Source organism: Papaver somniferum, unplaced genomic scaffold (genome assembly GCF_003573695.1).
Source record: "Papaver somniferum cultivar HN1 unplaced genomic scaffold, ASM357369v1 unplaced-scaffold_123, whole genome shotgun sequence".
Taxonomy (NCBI): Eukaryota; Viridiplantae; Streptophyta; class Magnoliopsida; order Ranunculales; family Papaveraceae; genus Papaver; species Papaver somniferum.
Genome location: NW_020621381.1, coordinates 1,771,228 through 1,798,291, shown reverse-complemented (window position 1 = coordinate 1,798,291; position 27,064 = coordinate 1,771,228). Strand labels below are relative to the sequence as shown.

The 27,064-nt window shown below is 37.4% G+C and overlaps 2 protein-coding genes and 1 pseudogene across 2 annotated transcripts; 1 reads left to right on the top strand and 2 right to left on the bottom strand.

Annotated features, from left to right (window-relative positions):
- Window positions 1-13,477: 13,477 nt before the first annotated feature.
- Window positions 13,478-14,488, bottom strand: LOC113331014. The gene has a single exon (XM_026577790.1). It carries the CDS (start codon window positions 14,486-14,488, stop codon window positions 13,478-13,480), a length of 1,011 nt encoding a protein of 336 aa, XP_026433575.1.
- A 4,117-nt stretch (window positions 14,489-18,605) lies between these two features.
- On the bottom strand, window positions 18,606-18,705 carry LOC113331107 (annotated as a pseudogene).
- A 6,571-nt stretch (window positions 18,706-25,276) lies between these two features.
- Window positions 25,277-26,546, top strand: LOC113331013. The gene is made up of 2 exons (XM_026577789.1): window positions 25,277-25,330; window positions 25,485-26,546. The coding sequence occupies exons 1-2, from the start codon at window positions 25,277-25,279 to the stop codon at window positions 26,544-26,546; spliced, it is 1,116 nt and encodes a 371-aa protein (XP_026433574.1).
- The last annotated feature ends 518 nt before the right edge of the window (window positions 26,547-27,064 follow it).

The following is a 27,064-nucleotide window of genomic DNA, read 5'->3' as shown; positions in this document are numbered from 1 at the left end:
AAACTTAGCTTGTCATACGCACAAATGAAATGTATTCATTTATGTTTGAGTTATCGTACCTAAACGTGTACACTTAGTTGGTTAACAAATAGTTAACCAATGGTTATCCATATGATCACTTTCATATTAATCGTATTCATCTTTCTCATAACTAGTTCAAATGACTCATAAGAACTAGTTGAAGATTTGTTCAATTGCTTAGGTCTTTATTCATAGACACAATCGAAACAAAATCGGTTTGATCCACTTGAATCAATTCATGAACAATATAAACACGGCTTGCACAGATTGCATTACTTATTATTTATTGTATTAAGTTCATGAAGATATCACTAGCTTGAGTACGCGTACGGGTATTGGTACCTTAGCTACCACATTTGAGTTTACAAACTCAGCAGAAATTTTCGGTTCGAAAACTTCCGTGAGTACGCGTACCTAAGGTGACTGGTTTGCTAGTTTGCAAACTTACAAACTCCAGCAGAAATTTTTGGTATGAAAACTTCCGTGGGTACGCGTACTCAACCTGTCTCCTTCACCAATACCGCATGCAAACATATGCACGCACTTGGCTTCCGGCACATCGATTTATACACTAATGTGCGAACACACTACATATGCTTATATCCATAGATGGTAATTTCAACTCTACATTTCAATCATTGAAACATTCTTCTATAATATTATAACAATTGTTATTCACGACTATCGTCATCAAATCTAGTTTCAAGATTGAAACGTCATCATGACTTTCGTCACGGGTAAAGATGAAAATGGTTAAAGTGAAAGCTTACCAACACATATTTCTAGAAAATTATAGGCGAGTAAACTCGGCTCGAAATAGCAAATGTATATGTATGAAAACTATCATACTTATACGACTTTGTCTCAAGAGTAGGAGATAAAATAGCCTTTTGAGTGATAGATAAGTTCAAGTCTCCACATACCTTTTAGTCGAATGAAGTTCCACTGGTTCCTCGATTAGTTCTTCGTCTTTGTAAGATGATCGCCATGAAGTATGGAGCTTCAACTACACTTGACTATCCTAGACCGAGACTTAGTCATAAGTAAACTAGAAAGCAAGACATATAGTTTTGATCACTAATATTGACAAACATGATTGAGATAGCAACACATGCGAGTTCGACCGAGCAATGCTTTAAAAATCTCCCCCTTTGTCAATTTTAGTGGAAAAACTATCAATACATATGGATTACAAAAAAGATAAAACTTTGTAGCTTCTCGTCCACATGCTTGATCTCCTTGGTGCTTCAACATTACTCGAAATCTTCGTCACTTCCAAGTACTCCAATGATTCCAAAGGTTGTAAGTTTAGCATCATCGTTGTTGAAGTTCCGTAGCCATAACAATGAGAAAACAAAATCTCTCGATCATTGTTATACAGTGTCATAGTATTATCACACAACATCAAAGTTCTCATATCACAACTTCGACAACAATACTATGGTGATATGTATCACTCCCCCTTAGTCAATACTTCGTCTCAACACGAAAACTACTCCCTCTTACATAATGATCCGAAAACCATATGTATTTGTAGTGTGAACTACATATTAATTCCCCCCCCCCCTTTTTGTCAATAAAATTGGAAAAGGTACAAAAATGGGATCCTAATGAAATTCTCATGGAGATACTTCAAGAGCAAAGAAAAGTACATATCAACTTTGTTTTGATGCAATCATAAAGCCGAAGCTAAATGCATTCATCACGGAGTTTATAAAGATACAAGATAACTCCTCAAATATTCCATGGCCGCACTTCCCACAAAGATATGGAAATTAAGCGCAAGTTTAAAAGAACTGTCTCCCATTTGATGTCATTCCCGAAAGAACGACAAGAGCGACCTTACTTTTACAAGAAAATAAGGATTTCTTTGGACACCAACAACCTAAAAATGATTTTGTTATTCAAAAATTCTCAATCAAATTAACCACAAGAGAACCCATGATTAATCTAATCGGAATACACAACCAAAATAATCACAAACGAATCTATGATTAGTTTAGTTGGAAATGCTCACACAAGAAGACTTATGGAGCCACACAGTATATACATAAAATATGGATCAGGGAAGATCAATACTACAGAATATACAAGGATTCATTCTATTTTCTATCACTATTTGCATAACGACATACAATAGACATAATCCTTGTAAAAAAAAGATTTTAACCTATCTTCCATCAAAGAATTGACATAATAGGCTTAACTTTTGTTTGTCAAAATTTCATTCATTCTTGTATTAATACATGCATATCGACATATAAACGAGATAACTTTTGACATCGTATGGGACAATAATAGTTCACGGACGCAAACACACATATCCCATAGCATATTTCAATATATAAAACCATAAAGATTAATACTGCAATCCTCATCTTCCAAAACAATTTTTTAGAATTTACACAAATAAACCTAAAAACATGAAGATGAAAACGTTGGACATAGCTATGTGTACTCACAATAATAGCTGTTCCAAACTCTAGTTATTCTTCTAAACAAAACAAGAATAAAATTCTCATAAGAAGATTTACTAGACATTAAGACCTTTGAAGAATTATTTATCATCCCCGAACTCCTTTTCGTCAACAGCCACTGGTACATATGGTTCATGAAAATAGGAGTTAATATCAATAAGCCTTCTTAGCTGATGATGTCGAACCAGGGCCTTCTGAATTTCCAATGATCTTAAAACACAAGCCTTTATTTCCTGAATCTCTTTTCTTGCCAGCTTCAACTCTTCAAGAACATCAGAAAACTTCTAAGAGTTTGAAGGAACGGCTCTTGGCTTCCTCACATTCCTTATTTTTCTTTTTAAAGTTGGAGATAATAGATGACTTAACAATCATATTGATATCTTTCCCATCAGAAGACAAGGTGCTTGGAGTATCCATGAAAGCACAGTTTTGTGAGAGGAGTTCACAATCAAACCCCAACAAGCAGTCTTAAGATATAAAGAATATCAGAGAAGGAAAAAGGAATGTAGGGTTTTGAAACCTTTAAACAGGTTCGTATACGTCCAACTCACAACCCTATAAAGAGTAGAATTGTCGAAAATAACTCTCTTTTAATGACAGACAGGGAATTCCTAAAAACTAAGAAAAGAAGAAAAAAAAACTTTTCCTAAAGCCTGAGAGGTACAAAATCTTGTCTCTTTTGAGCAGGCACATGAGACAAAACTTACAAATCAACACAATCAAGTTGTGTTGCGGTGAACAACAAGTTGTCCACCATGTTCCTCGAGGGAGGAATCCACAGACCTTTGTCTATCAAAATGTTTTGACCATACTTTCTTCTCTAATGGTCTTGTTTTGTTCTTGGAAACTAATTTCTTCGATGAAGATAAGATTTCACAAACATCAGCTGTTTTCTCCGCGATTTTAAGCTTGGTGGCAAGACGATCTGCTCTTCGTTGAAGCTTGTTGACATATCTCATCTTGTATTTATACTTGAAACACTTTGAAAATTCATGACCCTTAAGAGAACAATAGGAGCATGTCAACATATAAGATGATTCAGGCGCTTGTGAAGTGCAAGCTTCTAGGCATAAAGTAGATCCTAAAGCATTAAACATAGTGAAAAAGCGGAGGTCTAACAACTACACCCAATATTTGGCTTAGCAATCTGTATGGACAAACTCCAATATACTTTATAGAGAATCAACTAGACAGTCAGACTCAATCCAGATAAAAAGTATATCAAAGAGTTTATATCTCAATCTCTCGATTTGATATATACTCAAGCAAATAGATATCTGCGAATATTTATCAAATACTAGAGAGATAACTTGAATGGTACCAAAGACCAATATCCAAGTGTCAATCAATTTAAATCAACAACCAAAAGGTTGGATATTCTAATTGATTGAACAACGCACAACCTGTGATATTTCAATTATATAACCAAATATAATGAGGAAAAGAAATAACACAGACACCAGAATTTTGTTAACGAGAAAACCGCAAATGCAGAAAAAACCCCGGGACCTAGTCCAGATTGAACACACGTTGTATTAAGCCGCTACAGACACTAGCCTACTCCAAACTAACTTCGGTCTGGACTGTAGTTGAACCCCAACCAATATCACACTTATCCAAGGTACAGATATGCTCCTACGTCTCTGATCCCAGAAGGATACTACATACTTGATTTCCTTAGTTGATCTCACCCACAACTAAGAGTTGCTACGACCCAAAGTCGAAGACTTTAATAAACAAATCTGTGTCACACAGAAAAGTCTATGATAATAGATAAATCCGTCTCCCACGAATATACCTACGAGTTTTGTTCCGTCTTTTGATAAATTAAGGTGAACAGGAACCAATTGATAATCCGTACTTAAATTCTCGAAGAACAGCCTAGTATTATCAATCACTTCACAATAGTCTTAATCGACGCAACGAGAAAAGATATTTTGGAATCACAAACGATGAGACAAAGATGTTTGTGATTACTTTTTTCTTGCCCATCGGAGAAGATAGAAATCTCAAGCCAATTATTACAATTGTACTCGTACGATAGAAACAACAAGATCAGATCACACAACTACGATAAAGTAGTATCGGTCTGGCTTCACAATCCCAATGAAGCCTTTAAGTCATTAACCTGGTTTAGAAGAAGAAACCAAAGGTTATAGGAGAATCGACTCTAGCTTAGCACAACTAGTATCACACAGAATGTGTGGGAATTAGGTATCCCAGTTGCTAGAGTTCTCCCTTATATAGTCTTTCAAATCAGGGTTTGCAATCAATGTTATCTTGGTAACAAAGCATTCAATATTCACTGTTAGATGAACACCTGATTAGATTCAAGTTAATATTTATAAACCGTTAGATCGAAAACATAGCTTGTTATACACACATGAAATGCACGTTTCTAGGCTTGTGTAACCATACCCAAACTTGTACATTAGTTGGTTCAACAATAGTTAACCAAATGGTTAGCCATATGATCACTTTCATATCAACCATATTCTTCTTCACCATAACTATTTCAAATGAATCAAATGAACTAGTTAGAGAGTTGTTCAATTGCAAGGAAATCTCATGTACAACACAAGACACAATTAAAGCAAAAACGATTTGATTCACTTGAATCGATTCATGAACTATATACCCACGGTTTGCAAAAGCATTCCTTAGTTAATATGAATAAGTTCACAATTATCGTTTTTAGATATAACCTACTCAAGTTCGCGGACTTAAGTTCTCGGATGGAGTTCACAAAATCCAGCAGAAATTCTCGGGTTTGAGAACTTCGCCAGTTCGCGGACTGAGTTCGCGGACTTAGCTCACACATTACTACGGTTCACTTGATCAACAAAGTTCGCAAACTTTGTTTCAAGGAATAAGGACTTATACATATATGTGTTTCCATAACAATGCTTATATCCTCCAATGGTTATATAATCTAAACTCTCGTTTCAATCATTGAAACATTCTCAGAGGACGTTATATAGTTGTTATTCACAAACCATTTTTTTCGTCAGAGCAATTTTCAAAGTGATTGAAACATAACATGACTTTTATCACTAGGTAAAGATGAACTTAGCTAAAGCGAAAGCTTACCAACATATATTTCGAGAAATATATAGGCGAGAAAAACTCGGCTCGAAATACCAAATGTGTATAATCTAAGTCTATATAGCAAAACGACTTTTGTCTCAAGATAAGAGATAAATAGACTTTTGAGTGATAGATAAGTTCAAGTCTCCACATACCTTTTAGTTGGTGAAGATCCACCAGTTCCTTCAGTAGTTCTTCGTCTTGTATGATGATTTCCATGGAGTTCTTGAGCTCAACTACACTTTCTATCCTAGTCCAAGACCTTAGCTATAGTAGACTAGAAATCAAGATTTATAGTTTTGATCACTAATATTGAGAAACATGCTTGAGATAGCAACGCATGCGAGTTCGATCGAGCAATGCTCTAACACATATAGTTTCCAAAAGAAGGGTCAATTGATTCTTCCATCTTGATTGGGTTCTCTTCTAAAAGATTATCAAGATTGATGTATGTATTGCTACAATTATCAAAATAAATATTTTCACATAGAAGAGCAACACTTGATTTTTTTTGTCTTCATCAGAATCATAATTATCAGACATCTCATCAAGTGTCGCAACAAGACCTTTGTTCCCAGTGTATTTTCTACGGTTTGGGCACTCGCTCGCAAAATGACCAAAACCTTTACACTTCAAGCACTGAGGTATATCCTCATCATCAGTTTCATCTGTGTCCCTGTTTTAGGAGGAATACGATTATGAGGTTTGACTGATGCTTTTGCCTTATCTCTGGAGAACCGTTTACTTCTATTCAACAGAAGATCTCTAAACTGTATTGTGATCATCGAGACCGATTTTTCAAGATCTTCATCTGAAGAATCTGTCTCAGAATGATCTTCTCCAGAGATATACACATTTTTACTTTTATCAAGTAATTTTATGTCTTTTAGTGCTTTGAACGGAACATCCTTAGATTTGGATGAATGCTCGTGATCAAAAATCTTAAGCTTCCCAACCAGCGTATTTCTGGAGAGATTATCCAGGTTATTTCCCTCAACGATGGAATACTTCTTAGAGTCGTATCTATATGGCAGCGATCTGAGAATTTTCATCACAATGTCCTTTTCAGGAATAGTCTTACCCAATGCAAAAGACGCATTCACAATTTCAGATACTTTATGATTAAACTCATCAAATGAAACTTCATCTGCCATATGAAGGTTTTCCAATCGGAATTAAGGTTTTGAAGCCTAGCTTCCTTTTCACTGGTATTACCTTCGAATATAGTTTTTAAGATATCCCACGCATCTTTAGACCTAGTGCAGTTTGACACATGGTGCTGAAGATTTGGGGTAATGGCATGTATGATGGCATTCAAACCGTCGGAGTTTTGCTTTGCATCAAGTATCTCAGCAGCATCGTATTTACCAATATTTTTTGGAACATTAACGTTACCTACTGCAACAACGGGAGCATCATAGCCATTAACAACTTATACCCATGATTGAAAATCACGCGCTTGAAGAAAAGCTCGCATAGTTATTTTCCACCATAAGTAATTAGAGCCATCGAAGACTGGTGGTACGTTAATAGAGATAGCACCTCTGTCCATAGAGTCGGATCGCTATAAACACAGACTTTTGAGGTCTTGAACGTGTTTGCCTGCTCTGATACCAATTGAAAAAGCGGGGGTGCAACAACCTTACCCATATTTCGATTAGAAATCTGTATGAATTAACTCCAATATACTTTCTAGAGAATCAACTAGACAATCATACTCAATCTAGAGAAAAGTATATCGAGTAGTTAATATCTCAATCTCTTGATTTGATCTTTACTCAAGCAAATAGAAATCTGCGAGTCTTTATCAAAATAAAAACTTGGATGGTACCAAAGACCAATATCCAAGGATCAATAAATTTCCAATCAACAACCAAAGGTTGGATTACACAATTGATCGATACAACACACAACCTGTGATATTTCAATTATATAACAAAATATAATGCGGAATAGAAATAACACAGACATCAGAAGTTTGTTAACGGGGAAACCGAAAATACATAAAACACCCGGGACCTAGTCCAGATTGAACACCATACTGCATTAAGCCGCTACAGACACTATCCTACTACAAACTAACTTCGGTCTGGACTGTAGATGAACCCTAATCAATCTCGCATTGATTCAAGGTATAGTTACGCTCCTTACGTCTCTGATCCCAGCAGGATACTACGCACTTTATTCCCTCATATGATCTCACCGAAAACTAAGAATTGTTACGACCCAAAGTCGAAGACTTGATAAACATATCTGTCTCACACAGAAAAGTCTATAGAATTGAATAAATCCGTCTCCCACAGAAATACCCAAGAGTTTTTGTTCCGCCTTTTGATAAATCAAGGTGAACAGGAACTAATTGATAAACTGGACTTATATTCCCGAAGAACAACCTAGTATTATCAATCACCTCACAATAATCTAAATCGTATGGTAGCGAAACTAGATATTCTGGAATCACAAACGATGAGATGAAGATGTTTGTGATCTCTTTTTATCTTGCCCTAATGGAGATATAATCTCAAGCCAAATATTCAATTGCACTCGTACCATAGAAAATGGAAAGATCAGATCGCTTAACTACAAGAAAAGTAGTTTCGTATGGCTTCACAATCCCAATGAAGTCTTTCAGTCGTGAATCTACAAGGTCTCGAGAAGAAACCTAAGGTTAAAGGAGAATCGACTCTAGCAAAACAACTAGTATCACACAAGAGGTGTGGCAATTAGTTTTCCCAGATGCTAGATGTCTCCTTTATATAGTTTTCAAATGAGGGTTTGCAATCTAAGTTACCTTGGTAACAAAGCATTCAGTATTCACCGTTAGATGAAAAACCTGATTCCACCAAGCTAATATCTTTCAACCGTTAGATCGAAACTTAGCTTGTCACACACACAAATGAAATATATTAATTTAGGTTTGAGTAACTGTTCGGTTATCAGCCGACGCAAAAATAATTTAAGTTCTTTCACTTCACAATTATAAATAATAATATTGTAATAAGAACAAATTCGTTCCAAAAGGAGATATGGGTTGTTATTCGTAATTGAAAACTTAAGTAACCTGGGGGGGATTTTTGATTTGAGTCTAAAATAATTAAACTAATAATAATGGCAAATAACAAATAAAGAGAATCAATAAGTTGAGAATACTGGTGTTCATCATCAATCATAATACATGCACTTCGACTAATAACTAATATTGTAACTCAATCATTCATTATCAAGAGTCCTAAAGTACCCCATCGAGAGCATACTCCGGCAAATTCCTTATGTCATCATATACCATAACGATGAATATATGAATACTACTCAACGAACAACCTAATGCAACGTGCCATTAGGTTTAATCCTCCAAGAGCCTTACGTTTTATGAATTAGCAATAAAAATACTAAGAGTAAACTATTTAACATAGGTCAAGCTTCTACATGCAATCACACAAAGATTTTGAATACAATTGTAATCACAATATGCTACTTATGACAAGGTTTATCAACAATTACGTATCTCAAAACCCTAGCCTAGCTTTAGAAATGCATTCATGCTCATTTAGTAGCGCTCTTAAACATACAATCATATGTGGCGATAATAAATCGTAGAACAAGACAATAATGATTTGAATGAGACAACAAAACCAATATATTAGCGACATGTTCATGATATCCGACTACATCCTTAACCAATATGAAGTATTTAGATACTCATGGATTTCTTAAAACCCATGAATAATAATAAGAAGAAAAAGAAAGCAAACCTTAGGTTCAATCTTGATAATCAAATGCCAAAATCGCCAAACCCTAGCTATCTTCTTCTCTTCTCAAGTATAATAAAAGATGTGATAAAAGAATCCAATTCTGCCTAATAACCTGTCGCAAGTCTGCCCTCTCCAATAGGCTGCGTCATTTCAGCTAAAAGCCCAGCCCAACTGACAATACAAACTACTTCTCTTCAAACCCGCGGATAGTCTGGTCATCGTGAAAATAATCTTTCCCTGGATTTCACTTTAGATCCACGGACACTCTGGTTACCGTGAAAAAATAAAGTTACGGGATTTTCACTTCACGTTCAAAACTCTCTCGGATACTTAGATCACCGTGAACTTTTCATTCTTCTGGATTTTTATTCTTTTCCGGCAGAAACTCACGGTCACCAGACCTTCCGCGAGATTTCCATTCTTCTCAGTTTGCTAAATTCCTCCGACCGTAACTACAGCAGCAGCTCTATCGTACAACCAACCAAAACTCGACTTCCCTGACTGACAATGTTACTCGAGCTCCATCAACAGCATAACCTCTAGCAGAGACCAAAGCCTCTTAATTAGTTATCAACCCAACAGGACATCACCATTTAGCTATCGAACAATGGCAGAAAGCCATTTATTTCTCTGCCATTCTTCATCATCGGGAATCACCATGAACGTCCCTGACCTTCTCAGTTCTCCATTGCTTCTCCATCAGTCACTGCATCAACAGAAACCGCAGCATCTCCCTTCTCGGCAGAAAGCCTGTCTTCTTCTCTAAAGCATCATTATAGGTTATATTTCGAGCATATCCATCTTCCTCTCGAGCTCATATTCCAGCAACCAACCAACACAACACCAACCATTATTAACGGCAGTAGTGCTCATATCATTACCATCTACTTCCTTCTCTGAGATTTTTACAGTGAACCCTATTCTTCTATCACTGCCAGCATTCGTACACTGTGCCAAGACCAAAACAACTCGATCTCAAGTTCTCCCCTTGCGCTGGTCTTCATTGAGTTACTACCGCAGTCAACAACTTCATTGTAACTCACCAATCTCGCAGCAGCATCATAATCCGTCTTCCATCGAGATTAAAGCATCACACCATATCTCACTTTTCTATCGAGCTTTCCTCCACCTCAGCACTGCCATCATCTTTCTCTCCTGACTAGACTCGAACTCCACCATCGAAGGCCTCAATCACCAGCATCATTGATTATGGCAGTAAACTCAAGCACAATATATACTCATTCGTCTATTCTATGTTCACAGTCTGGTCTTTACCAAACAGAACCCACAGCATCATTTCCGTGTTTTGTTTCAAACTCCAACCTTTCGGCATATAACAGACCCTGTTCTTCTTTTACTCGAACTCCTCCCTGCCATGATTCTTCTCAGCTCAATGATCCATCTCGAGTCCTTCACAGCAGTCCATTCTCTCCATGACTGCCTAACTTGTTCTCGAGCTTCACCTTTCTTCTTCGTCCACAGCATCATGACTGCCATCAATCACTTCTTCATCGCTGCCATCACCAACTCTGTCCGCAACTCAGCTCAACCTCCAGCACATCAACAACACTCAACTGTCAGTTCTAGAAAACTGACAGTTTGTTTCCTGTTTTGAGGCTGCCTTTAGTAATTTAGACAGGTGCCCTTATAAATTCTGTGCATTCACAGTTCTCTCAACTTTGGTTTGCTTCAAATGCTTGTAGATTCTTCGTACGACGTTGGATTGACTCCAATCTGTCACTGTTAGCTTCGTCTTTTCGTCCTCTTCAAGGTGATGTGAAGAAATCTCGGATTTGAACTAGTTCCACTTCCTTTTGGTTAAGATAGCCTCAAACACCTAACAAACTCAAAAGAAAACAAAATCAAAGCATAATGATAGAAAAACTACCAAGAAAACAAAGCATTTGAGTATCTAAGTAGTGCAAATATTGCACCTATCAAATTTCCCCACACTTGCCTTTTGCTAGTCCTCGAGCAAACTACAAAAATAAAATAAAGTACGACAACTCCCTATCGCCGAGGACACGGTTGCATTTAGCATATGTAACAAGACTTTAAACCCCTAGGTATCCCTAGTGGACGAGTTATAGTCTCGTGACGGCTTACGAGAGGTATACCCACAAAACCTACTCCAACTTCAAAGCGTTCCAGCTTCCCAAGCATCCAAAGATCTATGAGGACATAGAGTTTCTGCATGTTAGTAATAAGAAGTTAGAAATACCAAAGAACATATTGAGTGAGAAATAACCACACCATAATGAGAGAATGCGTGTTTGAGAGCGATCAATAAGCATTTCGCCTCGACTTCTGCCTCGTTTAAAAGGATTTTATGATAATTGCATTCAATAAGACAGCTTTTTTTATGGGTCTCACTTGTGTGTAGGTAGGAATGAAGAGAGAATCCTACACACGTTGAATGGTGGGAAGGAAACCTTCCGAATTATTTCTGGAGACTCCCCAAAATCGTGGAAAACAAGAATATTTCTGATGATCTCTAAGAAAGGAAATCAACCATTATTATTAAAATAGAGGATGAGAGTAATTACCACCTTCACATCTGATTGCAATGATGATAACACCACTCTCACAGAATCCAATAGAAACGTAATCTTCAGCTCGTCTTATTCATCTTCTCGGTCTTCGTCTTCGGTCTTCAACTGCTGATGGTAAACTCTTGAACTTCGTAGAACTTCGACAATTTGTGACTCTTTCTCTTCAATTCCTTGTTGCTTGAAACTTCTTCGTAGATTTTTCTTCTTCACATGGCTTTATTAAATGAATACAAAAAGAAATACAAACCAAAATAATACAAAGAATTTCTCTTGTCTTTTTTTGTTTTTTTTTCTTCTTCAACAAGAGAAATAACTACAAACTGAATATAAAATAAACAATGAAATACATATGGCCATGGGATAAGTACTTTACCGCTTGATTTCTCACAACTTGTATTGTCTTCGTATCATAAACTTTAATATAATTCTCATCTTTTGATTTTCTTCCCTCTTGTAAATAAGTCTTCAACATGTATATAAAGTCTGCCCATTGTATGTTGCTTTACTTGGATATGAAATTTGCTCTGCTTGTAAACCTCAAACCGTCTTCAACTTTCCTTGTATATTTTGATGTCGCTCCGCTTTTTGATGATGATGATGTGTTTCTATGGACCCGTTGTTGGCGAGAGAGAGAATGGTGCTAACAAATCAAACTACAAGAAGGTGATTTTCGTTCTATAGACGTCACCCTCATGATTGACAAGATTAGCACTCAAGAGATCAAAATAGTGCTTCTATTGGTGGGAGGTTGGGTTGCTCACCATTCTACCCGGAATTAAAGTACGGTGACACACACTCAAAAGAAAGCTCTTTAGTCATTTATAAAGAAATCTGGTCTGGTGCCTCGGTAGATATGAAAATGGGTAGTCTCCACTAATGATTGATCAACTACTCTAATAATGCATTTCTCCCTGAACCTCATTTGCATCACCGGCATGATTAATTCCTTTATTTAACACTCCAATTCGTAAGAAATCCGAATGTAGTTCCCTAACACTTCGAAGTTCAGTTATGTCGGTCAGAAACTCTATGTAAACATACCTAGAAGCATGCTAGTGACTCTAAAATCTTTAAAATTTGGAGGTTTTATGCAAATAAATACAAAATTATGAAAAATCTAGGCAAAAAGCTAAAAACTATATATGTAAAATACTCCCCCACACTTAAACTTCACATTGTCCTCAATGTGCAAAACTGAAAATTCTGAATTCTGACGTAACAGCAGATAAAACACAAAAACTGTACAAATTCGTAAGGAATTTGGAAAAACACCATTTCACAAGAGTTGTTCGCCTACGTCTTTTATACAAAGTGTCACAAGTGCACAGTGTTTCGACAAACGGTCTGACAGTTATGGTCTCTGGACTGAACTACGTGCAGTCTGAATTTTTTTGACGAAAAGCTATTCATCATAATTTTCTTCTAAAATAGATTCCAACTCAATGAAATTTAACATGGGTATGCAAATATGATATGAAAACAATAAAAACTGAAAATAAAAGGGATTAAGATACAAAACCTCTGGGTCGCCTCCCATTAGCGCTTGGTTTGACATCGTCAGCCCGACTGTAGACTCTTTGGCTACTTCTTAGCCCGCGTCTACGACATTAGCATGAACATCCGAATGAACGTCGCTAGGATAACGCATTGCTCCAAAAATATCGAAACGAATCTTTTCATCATCAAATTCCATAGTGAGCGTTCCCTTGTCAACATTAATAACAATTTTAGATGTTTTCATGAAAGGCCTCCCCAATAACATCGGTATAGATGCATCCAACCCGCTATCCATTTCCAATACAACGAAATCAGCTGGAAATACTAGTTGATTCACCTGCACAAGCACATCTTCAATAATACCTCTAGGGTAAACATTAGAACGATCAGCTAGTTCAAGAACAATACGGGTTTCTTTCAAAGGACCCAAATTCAAGGACTCATAAATAGATGCGGGCATAACATTAACTGATGCTCCTAAATCAAGCATAGCTTTTCCAAAACTTTTATTACCAATCACAACAGGTATATCGAAACTACCTGGATCCTTGCGTTTAGGTGGAAGTTTCTTTTGGAGGATAGCAAAAACGTTTTCCCCCACACTCATCACCTCATTACCTGTTAACCTTTTCTTCTTGGTGCATAGGTCTATCAAAACTCTTGTGTATTTAGGAACCTGCCTAATTGCATCTATCAGCGGGATATTAACATGAATCTTCTCGAGTATATCTAAAATCTCCTTGTCTTGTTCCACCTTTTTGTTAGCAAACCTGCCAGGAAATGGTAAAGGAGGAACGTAAGTTGAAACAAGAGGTTTAGAGTTTGTTTTAGGTACCTCATCGGTTTGGGAAGAGTCGGTAATCTCTTTCTCCAAAACCTGCACCTTGGGGTCTTTGCTTTTCTCAGCATCTTCTGGTTGCACAGTTCGTGTACCACTTCTCAATGTCACAGCATTAACAGTTTCTCTAGGATTAATAGGTTGAGAAGGGAGTTTCCCACTATTCTGTGTTTTCAAAAGGTTCAATCTACCTGCCATGGAGCTCATTTGTGGCTGCAACTCCTTGATTGCACCATCAGTCGTTTGATTATTCTTTTGCACCATTATGGTTAGATTCTTCATCATAGCAAGCATCTCTGATGATTCTGGATTTTGCGCTTGTTGTGGTTGTTGTTGAAAACCACTAGGGCGATTAAAAACCGGCCCTGGAGCTGCTGCCTGCGTATTCGCATAGCTGAAATTTGGGTGATATCTCCATCCTGGATTGTAAGTGTTGGAATAGGGATCATACCTCTGTCTCTGATGATTCGGGAATACTGCATTGACTTGTTTAAGTTGTTACCTTTGCTAGGGTGGAATAGAGTGATTGAGATACCAACATAAAAAAAATGAAAAAAAAATGAAAAAAAAAATGAAAAAAAAAGAAAATTAAAAAAAAAGGAGAGACCAGACCATTAGACCAACAGGAATAAATTCAATAAAGTCGACCACTGGTGCCCTTGTATATGCCAGTTGTGTTGACTTATAGTTAGGTTTATCGACCACTGGTCCCCTTGTATATGCCAGTTGTTTTGATATTAGTCAGACCGGTATCTCAGTCCATTAGGATAGGTTCACCTTGGCAGAGGCCTTCAGACAGATATGGGAAACACCGTTCACTTTTAACCATCTCTTTATCCATCTTCTTAATCTTTCCATGTGATTGGTTGACTCCGGTTATGATGTACAGAAACTATCTGAGTAGAGCTCTGTCACTTATATATGAATTTTAGTATACTGAGCACAAACTCGTGTACGGCAATTGGAATTTCGCATCAGGGTACTTCCTCCTGTAGTCAATGAGAGTATGCCAACCAAGGAGATTCTTTAGTGCCTTCCAAGGTTCTGCGTAGATAGCTAGGGTCTGGAGTAAAGGTTTTGTGGGTACACCTCTGGTAAACCCTCCGTAGACAACACTCCGCCACTAGGGCCACCAAGTGTTTTAACGGCTTACTGCACGTGCTAAGTGTAGTCATTTTTATTTTCTATATTAGATTTGCTCGAGGACTAGAAAATAATAAGTTTGGGGGTATTTGATAGACACATTTTTTATGTCTGAATTGTCCTCAGTGTCTCTATTGCTAGTGCTTGATTTTGTACTTATTATGGTATTTTTATGTTTGTGTAGGTGTTTTTGGAGAAATACACTTGTGAGGAAAAAGTTGCTCAAAAAGTGCTATTTGGACCCCTGGGGGACATTTGCTATACGGACCCCAGATTTGGCTAAGGGACACCCAAGGTTATGCGTAGCCCAAATTCATCCTCAGCACCCAAATTTGTCCTCAGCACCCATCTGCTATTCGCACACCATGAAAGGATAGGGGCACTTCATCTTCAACATTTCAAAAAAATATTTTGGCTGGAAAATATTTCCATTTACTGGCAGATTTTTCGATCGGATTTTGGAGGAGTTTTTGCGCGATTCAATCGCTGAAACTTTACGGGTAGTTGTGATATGTCCTAACAGAGCTGGTATGGGTGTTTGTTTCGATCAAATTTGGCTGAAAAATCCGTGAGAAGAAAAAAGGGCAGCACGTGCATGAGAGGAACAGTTCACTGGATTGCATGAGCTTTGGAGAATTTAAACGTGTTCTGCTCATGTTTGATGACTCGAGCAACACTTTGGACCTTGACAAAGATAAATAAGGAGATTTTGCAGATGTAGAAGCGCGTGAGAAGCTAAATCAGGGAAGAAAATATTACGGCCCGAGTTCAATGAAAAATATTGAAAATTATGGCGTGATTAAATGAGGCTGAGGAGTATAAATAGATTGCTGAGATCATAGACAAATAGGACGGAGAGTTTGGGGTCGAGAGCAGAGCTCAGGAGGCGTGAATCAAGAGTTTTCAGAACTCTGTTTCTGCTGCTGCACCAAGAACACGAAGAACAAAAGACCACCAGAGGCAGTCGTTTATCAACAGTGACAACGAGAGTCACACGAGGGTCGCAGAGTTACAAAAATTATAAACGTTGCAAACACCCAATTTTCATGATTTTCTCCATTTCATCATTTGTACACCTAATTTGAGCAGCGAAATCAACTTTTGAGCGTGTTTCCAACATCATGATGAGCTAAACCCAATCCTTGGGGCTATGGAGGAAGCCATTGTTTCGGTAAAAGTGATATATTTCTATTAATTAATTACAACAACTCTATTATGATTTTTGCATTGAACTAAAAATTGTTTATATGATTTTGATTAGTTAGGTGTATTTTCTCTCTATAGAATATGCTTGCTTTAGGGTATTGATATTTTATGCTTGGATTAACATCTATTCTTTTGGAAATCTACATGTCTAGGCAATACTATTATAATCAATTTGAATGTTGAGTTGCATAATTATTGTTTTATTAAATCACTAATATCAACCAATGGTGGAATCCTAGCCCCATTCTCTCCTTAATTTTCACAACATCTTTTTAATTTAGTTCGCTATTTTTATTTATTAAAAAAAATCTAAAAATCCGCTTTCGCAAGTCTTGAATGAATCATATTACTACAACAACTTTGAAAACACACCAAATTTTTGGCGCCGCCGACGCGGACTTGTCTTTAGGCTAGAGTTTTTAGATTTTTTTTTTTTAGGTTTTTATTTTATTTGTTCTTCTTTACGTTTTTGGATTTTTGTCTTTTTCTTACAGAATTCGGAATTTGGAACGAAAGAAAATTTTGCCAAAGCTTTTGGTGAATACTTTAAGACTTCAAGTGAAAGGAAATGCGAAAGGAGTGAAAGAAGAAGATTTTTTTTTTTTTTTAATAAAAAAAAGAGACATTTTTATTTTTGTAGATTTTTTTTTTAGACTTTCTTTTTCTTTTGCACTTTATATTTTGGACTTTAAATTTTGGGACATTATTTTTTTAAACCCTACGGAAGGGTAGTTTAAATATAAACTGTTTGCAGAGAAGGACGGTGATTACAATATCACCTCAACCCCTCGGGTTCGTACATGACATAGGAGTCGTGGCCCGAGTCGACTACAAAGGTTCATCCCCCGTCTGGTACGGAAGGTAAGTTTGTCGAAACACTCGTGAATCCCCTGTCAGCGAGTTACTGTCTTCCTTCGTATGCATATATGTTGAGGACTTGAAAACGACTGCTTTAATTTCCTAGTAAAGGGCAAGGATTGGCCATACAAGATAAGGGTTCGGATTTCATCACCGTTCTCTTCTTGCCCGCCTTAGGAAAACGACACCAAACGCGAACCTAAGCCTAAAATTTTGACTAGAACGAGGCCGATAGGGTAACGAGCTTAACAGGAAATTCATTCGAAAAATATTGGTTACTCTTTTAAGCATACTTCGAAGTTCTTGACGGTTTCTGTAAGTTGAATGCGTGACAACGCCGCCTTGTAATACCGGTGAATCCTTGGGTATCAAAGCTCCACCGAGCTTCCCTCGCCTCTATTCAACTTACTTTAACTCGGATTGATTCCAGAGGGGTTTGCTTAAATTGTAACGAATTCCCGTTCGAAGGATTAGAAGCTGGTCTAAAAACAATCTAAGTAGAGCCATCATGCTTTTTGTTTGCTAGAAATCAGTAGGTTTGTTGTGGTGGAGTCAGCCTTGTTTGTGTTTGCATAGAGTTTTTCTTTTTGATTTTGTTTTTCTAGTGTATTCCCGAAGTTTTTAAACGGGCTTGGAAAAGAAACACTCTAGGTCGTTTGATTAGTGAAAAACCTAGTAGTTCTTCTTGTGAAGGCGGGGAGCTCGAAGACTCTTCTTTTGAGAGCCCCGTTTTTGGAAACTTCAGTTTTGAGAATCTGTCTCTTCGTGAGGAAAGTACCCCTAGTACTCCTAGTCCTTTGGTAGTGCCAGAAATGGCAACTTTGAAAGCTTTGCTAAACCCAACTAGGACCTCTCGTCCATCTTGTATCAAGTTAGCTGAAACCGAGGCAAATTATGAACTGAAACCTGGGACTTTACAGATGCTCCCAATGTTTTTAGGGAAGGAGAATGAGAACCCCTATTTTCAAGTTAGGGAATTTGAGGAAGTTTGTAGTACTCTGAAAATTAAAAACCTAAGTGATGATGCTTTGAAACTAAGGTTATTCCCTTTTTCCTTAAAAGATAAAGCCAAATCCTTGTTGTATAGTTTGGACTGAGTCAATTGAAAACTATGACCAACTTACTTCTTCCTTTATACATAAGTTTTTCCCAAGGCATAAAACATCGTCTATTAGGACACAAATATGTACTTTTGCCCAACAAAAGGGAGAATCTTTATATAGGTAGTTAGAAAGGTTCAATGACTTGATATATCAATGTCCTCATCATGGTTTGGAGAAGGTTAGGTTAGTTCAGATCCTCTACGAGGGTTTAGATTATTCAACAACAACCATGGTTGAGTCCTTATGCACAGGTGGGTTTGAGAATAAAACTGTTGATGAAATGATGACATTTTTGAATGAAATCGCTGATAAGACCCAACAATGGGAAAATAGTAGGGAACCCCAGAAAACAATTCTTCTAAGTAGAGGAAATGTTAATAGGGTAGAAGGATCTTATGAGTCAGATGCCAAAATAGCAGCTATAGTCAAAAGGTTAGAAGCCTTAGAATTAGGTCATTCTAGTGGTAGTAGTGGTAGAAATGAGCCTTTTTGGGAAGGCCATGTTGTTGAAGAGCAAGCCAATGCTCTTTATAACAACACTAGGTTTGATAACCGACAGAAGTTTGACCCATATTCAGAAACCTATAACCATGGCTAGAGAAACCATCCAAACCCTTCTTGATCCAAGGGCCAGAATCAAGGTCAGTCTAGTAATGCTCAGGTTCCCCCAGGTTTGGCTATACTAAGAATCCTTCAGCTCCGGCACAGTTTCAGATCCCTTCATATAAGAAAATCATGAGTTTAGAAGAGTCTATTTCCTTGTTAACTCGGAACACTTTAGAATTTCAGCAATCGGTTGCACAAGGATTAGATGAAAATAAAAAGATGGTACAAGCTAACTCTCAGGCTATTTCCGAGTTGAAAACCCAGGTTAGTCAGATTAATGAGACATTGAGAGAAAAAGGAAAGTTTCCTAGTCAACCACAACCCAACCCTAGGGGAGTCCATCAAATATCTTTAGATGGTGAGAAATCATCAAACCATGTGAACTCGATAACAAAATTAGTAGAGGTAAAACGGTAGACAATAAGGTAGCCATGCCTAGTGGACATACTGTAGTTCCACCTTCTACTTCCCAAGAGGAGCCCGTAGACGAGGAAACTGAAACAGTCTCTAAGGATTCCCAAGAAATTCCTGATAGGTCTACCTTTGTGCCTAGAGACCCATATCCACATTTGTTAGCCCCAACAAAGAAGGAGTCGACTTTCAACGAGATAATGGAAACATTTAAGCAGGTGAACATCAATATTCCGCTATTAGAAGCAATTAGGCATATGCCTGCTTATGCCAAGTTCCTTAAAGATCTTTGTACACGAAAGCGTAAGCTTAATGTCCATAAGAAAGCTTTTTTAGCTGGTCAGGTAAGTTCCATTCTTCTGAACCAAACACCCCCTAAGTATAAGGATCCTGGATGCCCCACCATATCTTGTGCGGTTGGTAATCACATGGTCGATAAAGCTTTACTTGACTTAGGAGCTAGTGTTAACTTACTCCCGTATCATGTATACACCCAGCTAGGTCTTGGTAAGTTGAAACCGACTAAAATGACACTACAATTAGCTGATAGGTCTGTCAAAGTCCCTCGTGGTGTCATATAGGATGTTCTGATTGAGGTTGATAAATTTATTTATCCTGTGGAGTTCGTTGTTCTAGACACCCAGCCTGTTCAGAACCCAAGTCGTCAAATCCCAGTGATTTTAGGTCGCCCATTTTTATCCACAGCTAACGCTGTCATCAACTGTAGGGCTGGGCTTATGAACATATCCTTTGGTAATATGACCATTGAACTAAATGTCTTTAATGTTACTAGACAACCTTCTGAGAACGATGATTTAGAAGAAGTTAATATGATTAGCACTTTAGTTCAAGATTTGGTCAGGATAATTGGCTTAACACTTTACGGGTAGATTCTTTAGATGATTTTGAGGAAACCATTCTCTTAGATCAGATATGTGACCAATCTCTAGAAGAATCTCTTGAGTATTTTAAGGACTCTGAAGATCCGGAAATTCAAGAAATAGTTAGAGGTTTGTCTGTGAACCCTAAGTTCGGGGGTAGTGATGGTTCTTGTAATTGTATCGTATCCCTAATTAGAGTCCCTAACTTGGGACTCGAGCCTTGTACATCTGAGATATTACTTGAGTCTTTTCAGACTCCGCAACCCGATCCTCCTGATACTGTCCAGGAGGTAACCCAGGTATTAGAGACTCGTTTTTCAGATGAATATATCGATACACACATATGAAGTTCAATTACGCGCCGCAGATAAACCCAATTGTCTTGACAGAAACCTTAGATGAGGATGTGCTCCTTCTTTTCATTTTTCTGAATCAGTGCAGTTGTCTCATACTGGTGTCAGCTCTATTTGGTCTTATGGACCCACAATTCTTTCGACTATTGATATATGACTTTGGAAGGTGACAATCCTTTTTGAGGTATTTTATGTCTAGCTAAAGACTTTAAATTTAGCATTTCCTGGGAGGTACTCATGCTTACGGTAATATCCTTCCTTATTTCTTTTTCCATCCATTAAGTGGTAACAGTTTCTTATTGTTCATACTTTTAATTTCATCTGTAGAACATTGAAGACAATGTTTGATTTAAGTTTGGGGGTGGGGAAGAAACTCTTTGTTAGCTCTTAGCTGCAACAAATAAACTCCAGATCCTAGAAATTTATGCTTATTAAGGTTGGCACTAACCAATCTAAGTGGATGGGAACATCTTGGTTGTAGGAGTTGAGGAACCAATTTGATTAGATAGAAACATCTAAAGATTCTATTCATAAAAGCACAGAGCTCAGGTGTTAGAATTAAAAAAAAAACATGGTAGTTTCGCCATATCTCGTTGAATCCTAATCCTTCTGGGTTTTTTTTTTAAGTGATTTGGTGGGGCACACGATTCAAGTTGTTACCTTTGCTAGGGTGGAATAGAGTGATTGAGATACCAACATAAAAAAAATATATGAAAAACAAAAAAAAACAGACCATTAGACCAACCAGAATAAATTCAATAAAGTCGACCACTGGTGCCCTTGTATATGCCAGTTGTGTTGACCTAGAGTTAGGTTTATCGACCACTGGTCCCCTTGTATATGCCAGTTGTGTTGATATTATCCAAACCGGTATCTCAGTCCATTAGGATAGGTTCACCTTGGCAGAGGCCTTCAGACAGATATGGGAAACACCGTTCACTTTTAACCATCTCTTTATCCATCTTCTTAATCTTTCCATGTGATTGTTTGACTCCGGTTATGATGTACAGAAACTATCTGAGTAGAGCTCTGTCACTTATATATGAATTTTAGTATGCTGAGCGCAAACTCGTGTACAACAATTGGAATTTCGCATCAGGGTACTTCCTCCTGTAGTCAATGAGAGTATGCCAACCAAGGAGATTCTTTAGTGCCTTCCAAGGTTCTGCGTAGATAGCTAGGGTATGGAGTAAAGGTTTTGTGGGTACACCTCTGGTAAACCCTACGGAGACAACACTCCGTCACTAGGGCCACCTAGTGGTTTAACGGCTTGCTGCACGTGCTAAGTGTAGTCATTTTTATTTTCTATATTAGATTTGCTCGAGGACTAGCAAATAATAAGTTTGGGGGTATTTGATAGACACATTTTTTGTGTCTGAATTGTCCTCAATGTCTCTATTGCTAGTGCTTGATTTTGTACTTATTATGGTGTTTTTATGTTTGTGTAGGTGTTTTTGGAGAAATACACTTGTGCGGAAAAAGTTGCTCAAAAAGTGCTATTTGGACCCCTAGAGGACATTTGCTATACGGACCCCAGATTTGGCTAAGGGACACACAAGGTTATGCGTAGCCCAAATTCATCCTCGGCACCCAAATTTGTCCTCAGCACCCATCTGCTATTCGCACCCCAGGAAAGGATAGGGGCACTTCATCTTCAACATTTCAAAAAAATATTTTGGCGGGAAAATATCTACATTCACTGGCACATTTTTCGATCGGATTTTGGAGGAGTTTTTGTGCGATTCAATCGCTGAAACTTTACGGGTAGTTGTGATATGTCCTAACAGAGCTGGTATGGGTGTTTGTTTCGATCAAATTTGGCTGAAAAATCTGTGAGAAGAAAACAGGGCAGCACGTGCATGAGAGGAGCAGTTCACGGGATTGCATGAGTTTTGGAGAATTTAAACGTGTTCTGCTCATGTTTGATGACTCGAGCAACACTTTGGACCTTGACAAAGATAAATAAGGAGATTTTGCAGATGTAGAAACGCGTGAGAAGCTAAATCAGGGAAGAAAATATTCCCAGAATATTTTCTTTACTGCCCGAGTTCAATGAAGAATATTGAGAATTATGGCGTGATTAAATGAGGCTGAGGAGTATAAATAGATTGTTGGGATCATAGAGAAGGAGGACGGAGAGTTTGGGGTCGAGAGGAGAGCTCAGGAGGCGCGAATCAAGAGTTTTCAGAACTCTGTTTCTGCTGCTGCACCAAGAACACGAAGAAAAAAAGACCACCAGAGGCAGTCGCTTATCAACAGTGACAACGACAGCCACACGAGGGTCGCAGAGTTACAACAACAGCAGTTCTTTTCTATCGTTCTTTGTAATAGTGTTTTGCAACAATTATAAACGTTGCAAACACCCAATTTTCATCATTTTGTCCATTTCATCATTTGTACACCTACTTTGAGCAATGAAATCATTGAGCGTGTTTCCAACATCATGATGAGCTAAACCCAATCCTTGGGGCTATGGAGGAAGCCATTGTTTCGGTAAAAGTGATATATTTCTATTAATTAATTACAACAGCTCTATTATGATTTTTGCATTGAACTAAAAAATGTTTATATGATTTTGATTAGTTAGGTGTATTTTCTCTTGATAGAATATGCTTGCTTTAGGGTTTTGATATTCTATGCTTGGATTAACATCTATTCTTTTGGAAATCTACATGTCTAGGCAATACTATTAGAGCAATTTGAATGTTGAGTTGCATAATTATTGTTTTATTAAATCACTAATATCAACCAATGGTGGAATCCTAGCCCCATTCTCTCCATAATTTTCACAACATCTTTTTAATTTAGTTCGCTATTTTTATTTATAAAAAAAATCTAAAAATCCGCTTTCACAAGTCTTGAACGAATCATATTACTACAACAACTTTGAAAACACACCAGTTGTCAGTAAAGCTCTTCCTTGATCAGTTCCAGTTGGCTTCAAACTTGTCAACTTATGTTGAAACAGTAGTAAATGACGATTTGGATCGTCTCCTGGAAGCCCTTTGAACTTCGGTAACCAATGAATCAACTGAGATTTGAGGTCAATTGAATCTTCCAAGTTGACACACAACTTATGTTGATCAAACGATGGGGATGTCAGATCTTTGAGTGTCCTCTTTGGAGGTGGAGGTGGTGGAGCGCCGCCATTTCCCGGTTTCCCTGGTTACCAGTGTTATTAATGTTCGCTCCTCCAACCATGTCTTCTTGTTGTGAATTTCGAGGTTCTTGTAGTATTGTTCCTCTGCGAGTCGAAATTCCGCACCTTTGGTAATCCCAACTTTTGGATGCCAGAGATACCTGAAACAAGATTCTCAAAAACAAAATTAAAAACCAAAGATAAGAAATCAAAAACAAAATAACAATCTGCTATGCCTCCCCGGCAGCGGCGCCAAAATTTGGTCGGTTATCAGCCGACGCAAAAATAATTTAAGTTCTTTCATTTCACAATTATAAATAATATTATAGTAATAAGAACAGATTCGTTCCACAAGGATATATGGGTTGTTATTCGTAATTGAAAACTTAAGTAACCTGGGGGGATTTTTGATTTGAGTCTAAAATAATTAAACTAATAATAATGGCAAATAACAAATAAAGAGAATCAATAAGTTGAGAATACTGGTTAATGATTCATCATCAATCATAATACATGCATTTCGACTAATAACTGACGTTGTAACTCAAGCATTCATTATCAAGAGTCCTAAAGTACCCCATCGAGAGCATACTCCGGCAAATTCCTTATGTCATCACATACCATAACGATGAGTATATGAATACTACTCAGCGAACAACCTAATGCAACATGCTATTAGGTTTAATCCTCCAAGAGCCTTAAGTTCTATGAATTAGACTAATCCATGCAATAGAAATACTACGAGTAAACTATTTAACATAGGTCAAGCTTTTACATGCAATCACACAAAGGTTTTGAATACAATTGGTAATCACAATATACTACTTATGACAAGGTTTATCAACAATTACGTATCTCAAAACCCTAGCCTAGCTTTATAAATGCACCCATGCTCATTTAGTAGCGCTCCTAAAAAAACAATCATACAATCATAAGTGGAGATAATAAATCGTAGAACAAGACAATAATGATTTGAATGAGACAACAAAACCAATATATTAATTTAGTGACATGTTCATGATATCCGACTACATCCTTAACCAATATGAAGTATTTAGCTACTCATGGATTTCTTAAAACCCATGAAAAATAATAAGAAGAAAAAGAAAGCAAACCCTAGGTTCAATCGTGATGATCAAACGCCAAAATCGCCAAACCCTAGCTCTCTTCTTCTCTTCTCAAGTATAATAGAAGATGTGATAAAAGAATCCAAAGGGACTTTTGGTGGGGTAAGAAATCCCATGGTGACATTTATTTAATAAATGGGATAAAATCTGCTCCCATAAAATAAAATGTGGTTTAGGCTTTCGAAATTTGAGTAAGATGAATCTAGCTTTGCTTACTAAAACAGCATGGAGACTCATCCACTCTTCTACAGATTTATGGGTGCAAATTCTGAAATGCAAGTATTTCAGAGATTGTCACCCATTGCATCATAAAAAACCTAAGAACACTAGTTGGGTGTGGACTAGCATCTGTAAAGGTATTAGTATTATCGCGCAACATAGTTTCTTCGAAATCAGGAATGGTCATAGTACCAATGCTTTTGTTGATAACTAGATTCATAATCCAAAATATCCTCTGTGTAATGCTTATCCTAATCCCAATCTACCTGTAGCTGAATTCATTAATCATGATGATAAAACATGGAATGTTGGTTTAGTCCAAGCTTTTTTCACTAGAGAAAACTGTCAAAAAATTCTGCAACTTGGGTTACCTATATCTGGCGAGTACAGAATAGTTTGGCCCTTCACTAAGTCTGGTTCTTTCACTACGAAGTCTGCGTATAAGCTATTAGCAGGTGAACTCCCTGACCCTAATGTCCCTAGTTACCCCATTTACAAAATTATTTGGTCTTTCCCTGTCATACCTAAAGTCCAATTATTCATTTGGAAATGTTTCGAAAACATCTTTCCATCTAAAGTCAGACTTTCTAGGTATGCTCCTAGTCAAGATATTAGTTGCAGTATGTATGATTCTGGCTTACCGGAAAGTGCAGAACATTTAATCCTTAACTGTAGCTATTCAAGAGATGTTTGGGCTAATGTTCCGAATGGTAGCATTATTCTATCTGATGCAGGTACTAGCATTTCTATCCAAGAATGGATCCAAAAGTGGTTCGAAAGTGGGCGGAGTAGAGATTTTCTATGCTCCATCTTCACCGCTGCTTGGTGTCTATGGAGAGAAAGGTGCTTCAGGATGTTCCAAGATCAACAACTAAATCATTTGCATACTTCTAGAATGGCTGTCAATCTCTACCATGATTCCATGAACTACTTAAATGCCAATTCTAGCCAAAATCCCCACCCTACAAGAACTGATTTATCCCCACCCTCTAACTCTGATCTCCCCCACAATTGCGTGTTGGTGTATTGTGATGCCCCTTATGATAAAAATTCTAATCAAACTGGCATTGGTATTCTTGTTACTGACATTGCACGCAGCTATCAAGGGTGCAAATTAATCAATGGGAAGGCCAGAAATCCAGAAGAAGCGGAGAGCATGGCTGTGTTCGAAGCGCTGAAGTGGCTGAAAAACAAGAATCATGTCAGCATTTGTGTCAGGAATGATGCAAAGAATGTGATGGAATATCTTCTCAATAATAAAAACCAAACTAGTTAGTTCTGCAGTTCAATTTTAGATTATTTCCTTAGTCTGGCAAACTCTTTTGATTTTATTAAATTTGAACGTGTTAGTAGAAACGACACTTCTGATGCAAATTTAGCTGCTAAACATTGTTTGAAACATCATGTCACAGGAGAATGGCTGGACCTAATCCCACCATCCTTCCTGCAGAATTTGTAATCCTTTTAAATTTTTTAATGCAATTCATTTCCAAGCAAAAAAAAAAGAAAAAAAAAAGTCTGCCCTCTCCAATAGGTTACGTCATTTCAGCTAAAAGCCCAGCCCAACTGACAATACAAACTACTACTCTTCGAACCCGCGGATAGTCTGGTCATCGTGAAATAATCTTTCCCTGGATTTCACTTTCCACTGGTCAGGTCCACGGACACTCTGGTTGCCGTGAAAAAATAAAGTTACGGGATTTTCACTTCACGTTCAAAACTCTCTCGGATACTTAGATCACCGTGAACTTTTCATTCTTCTGGATTTTTATTCTTTTCCGGCAGAAACTCACG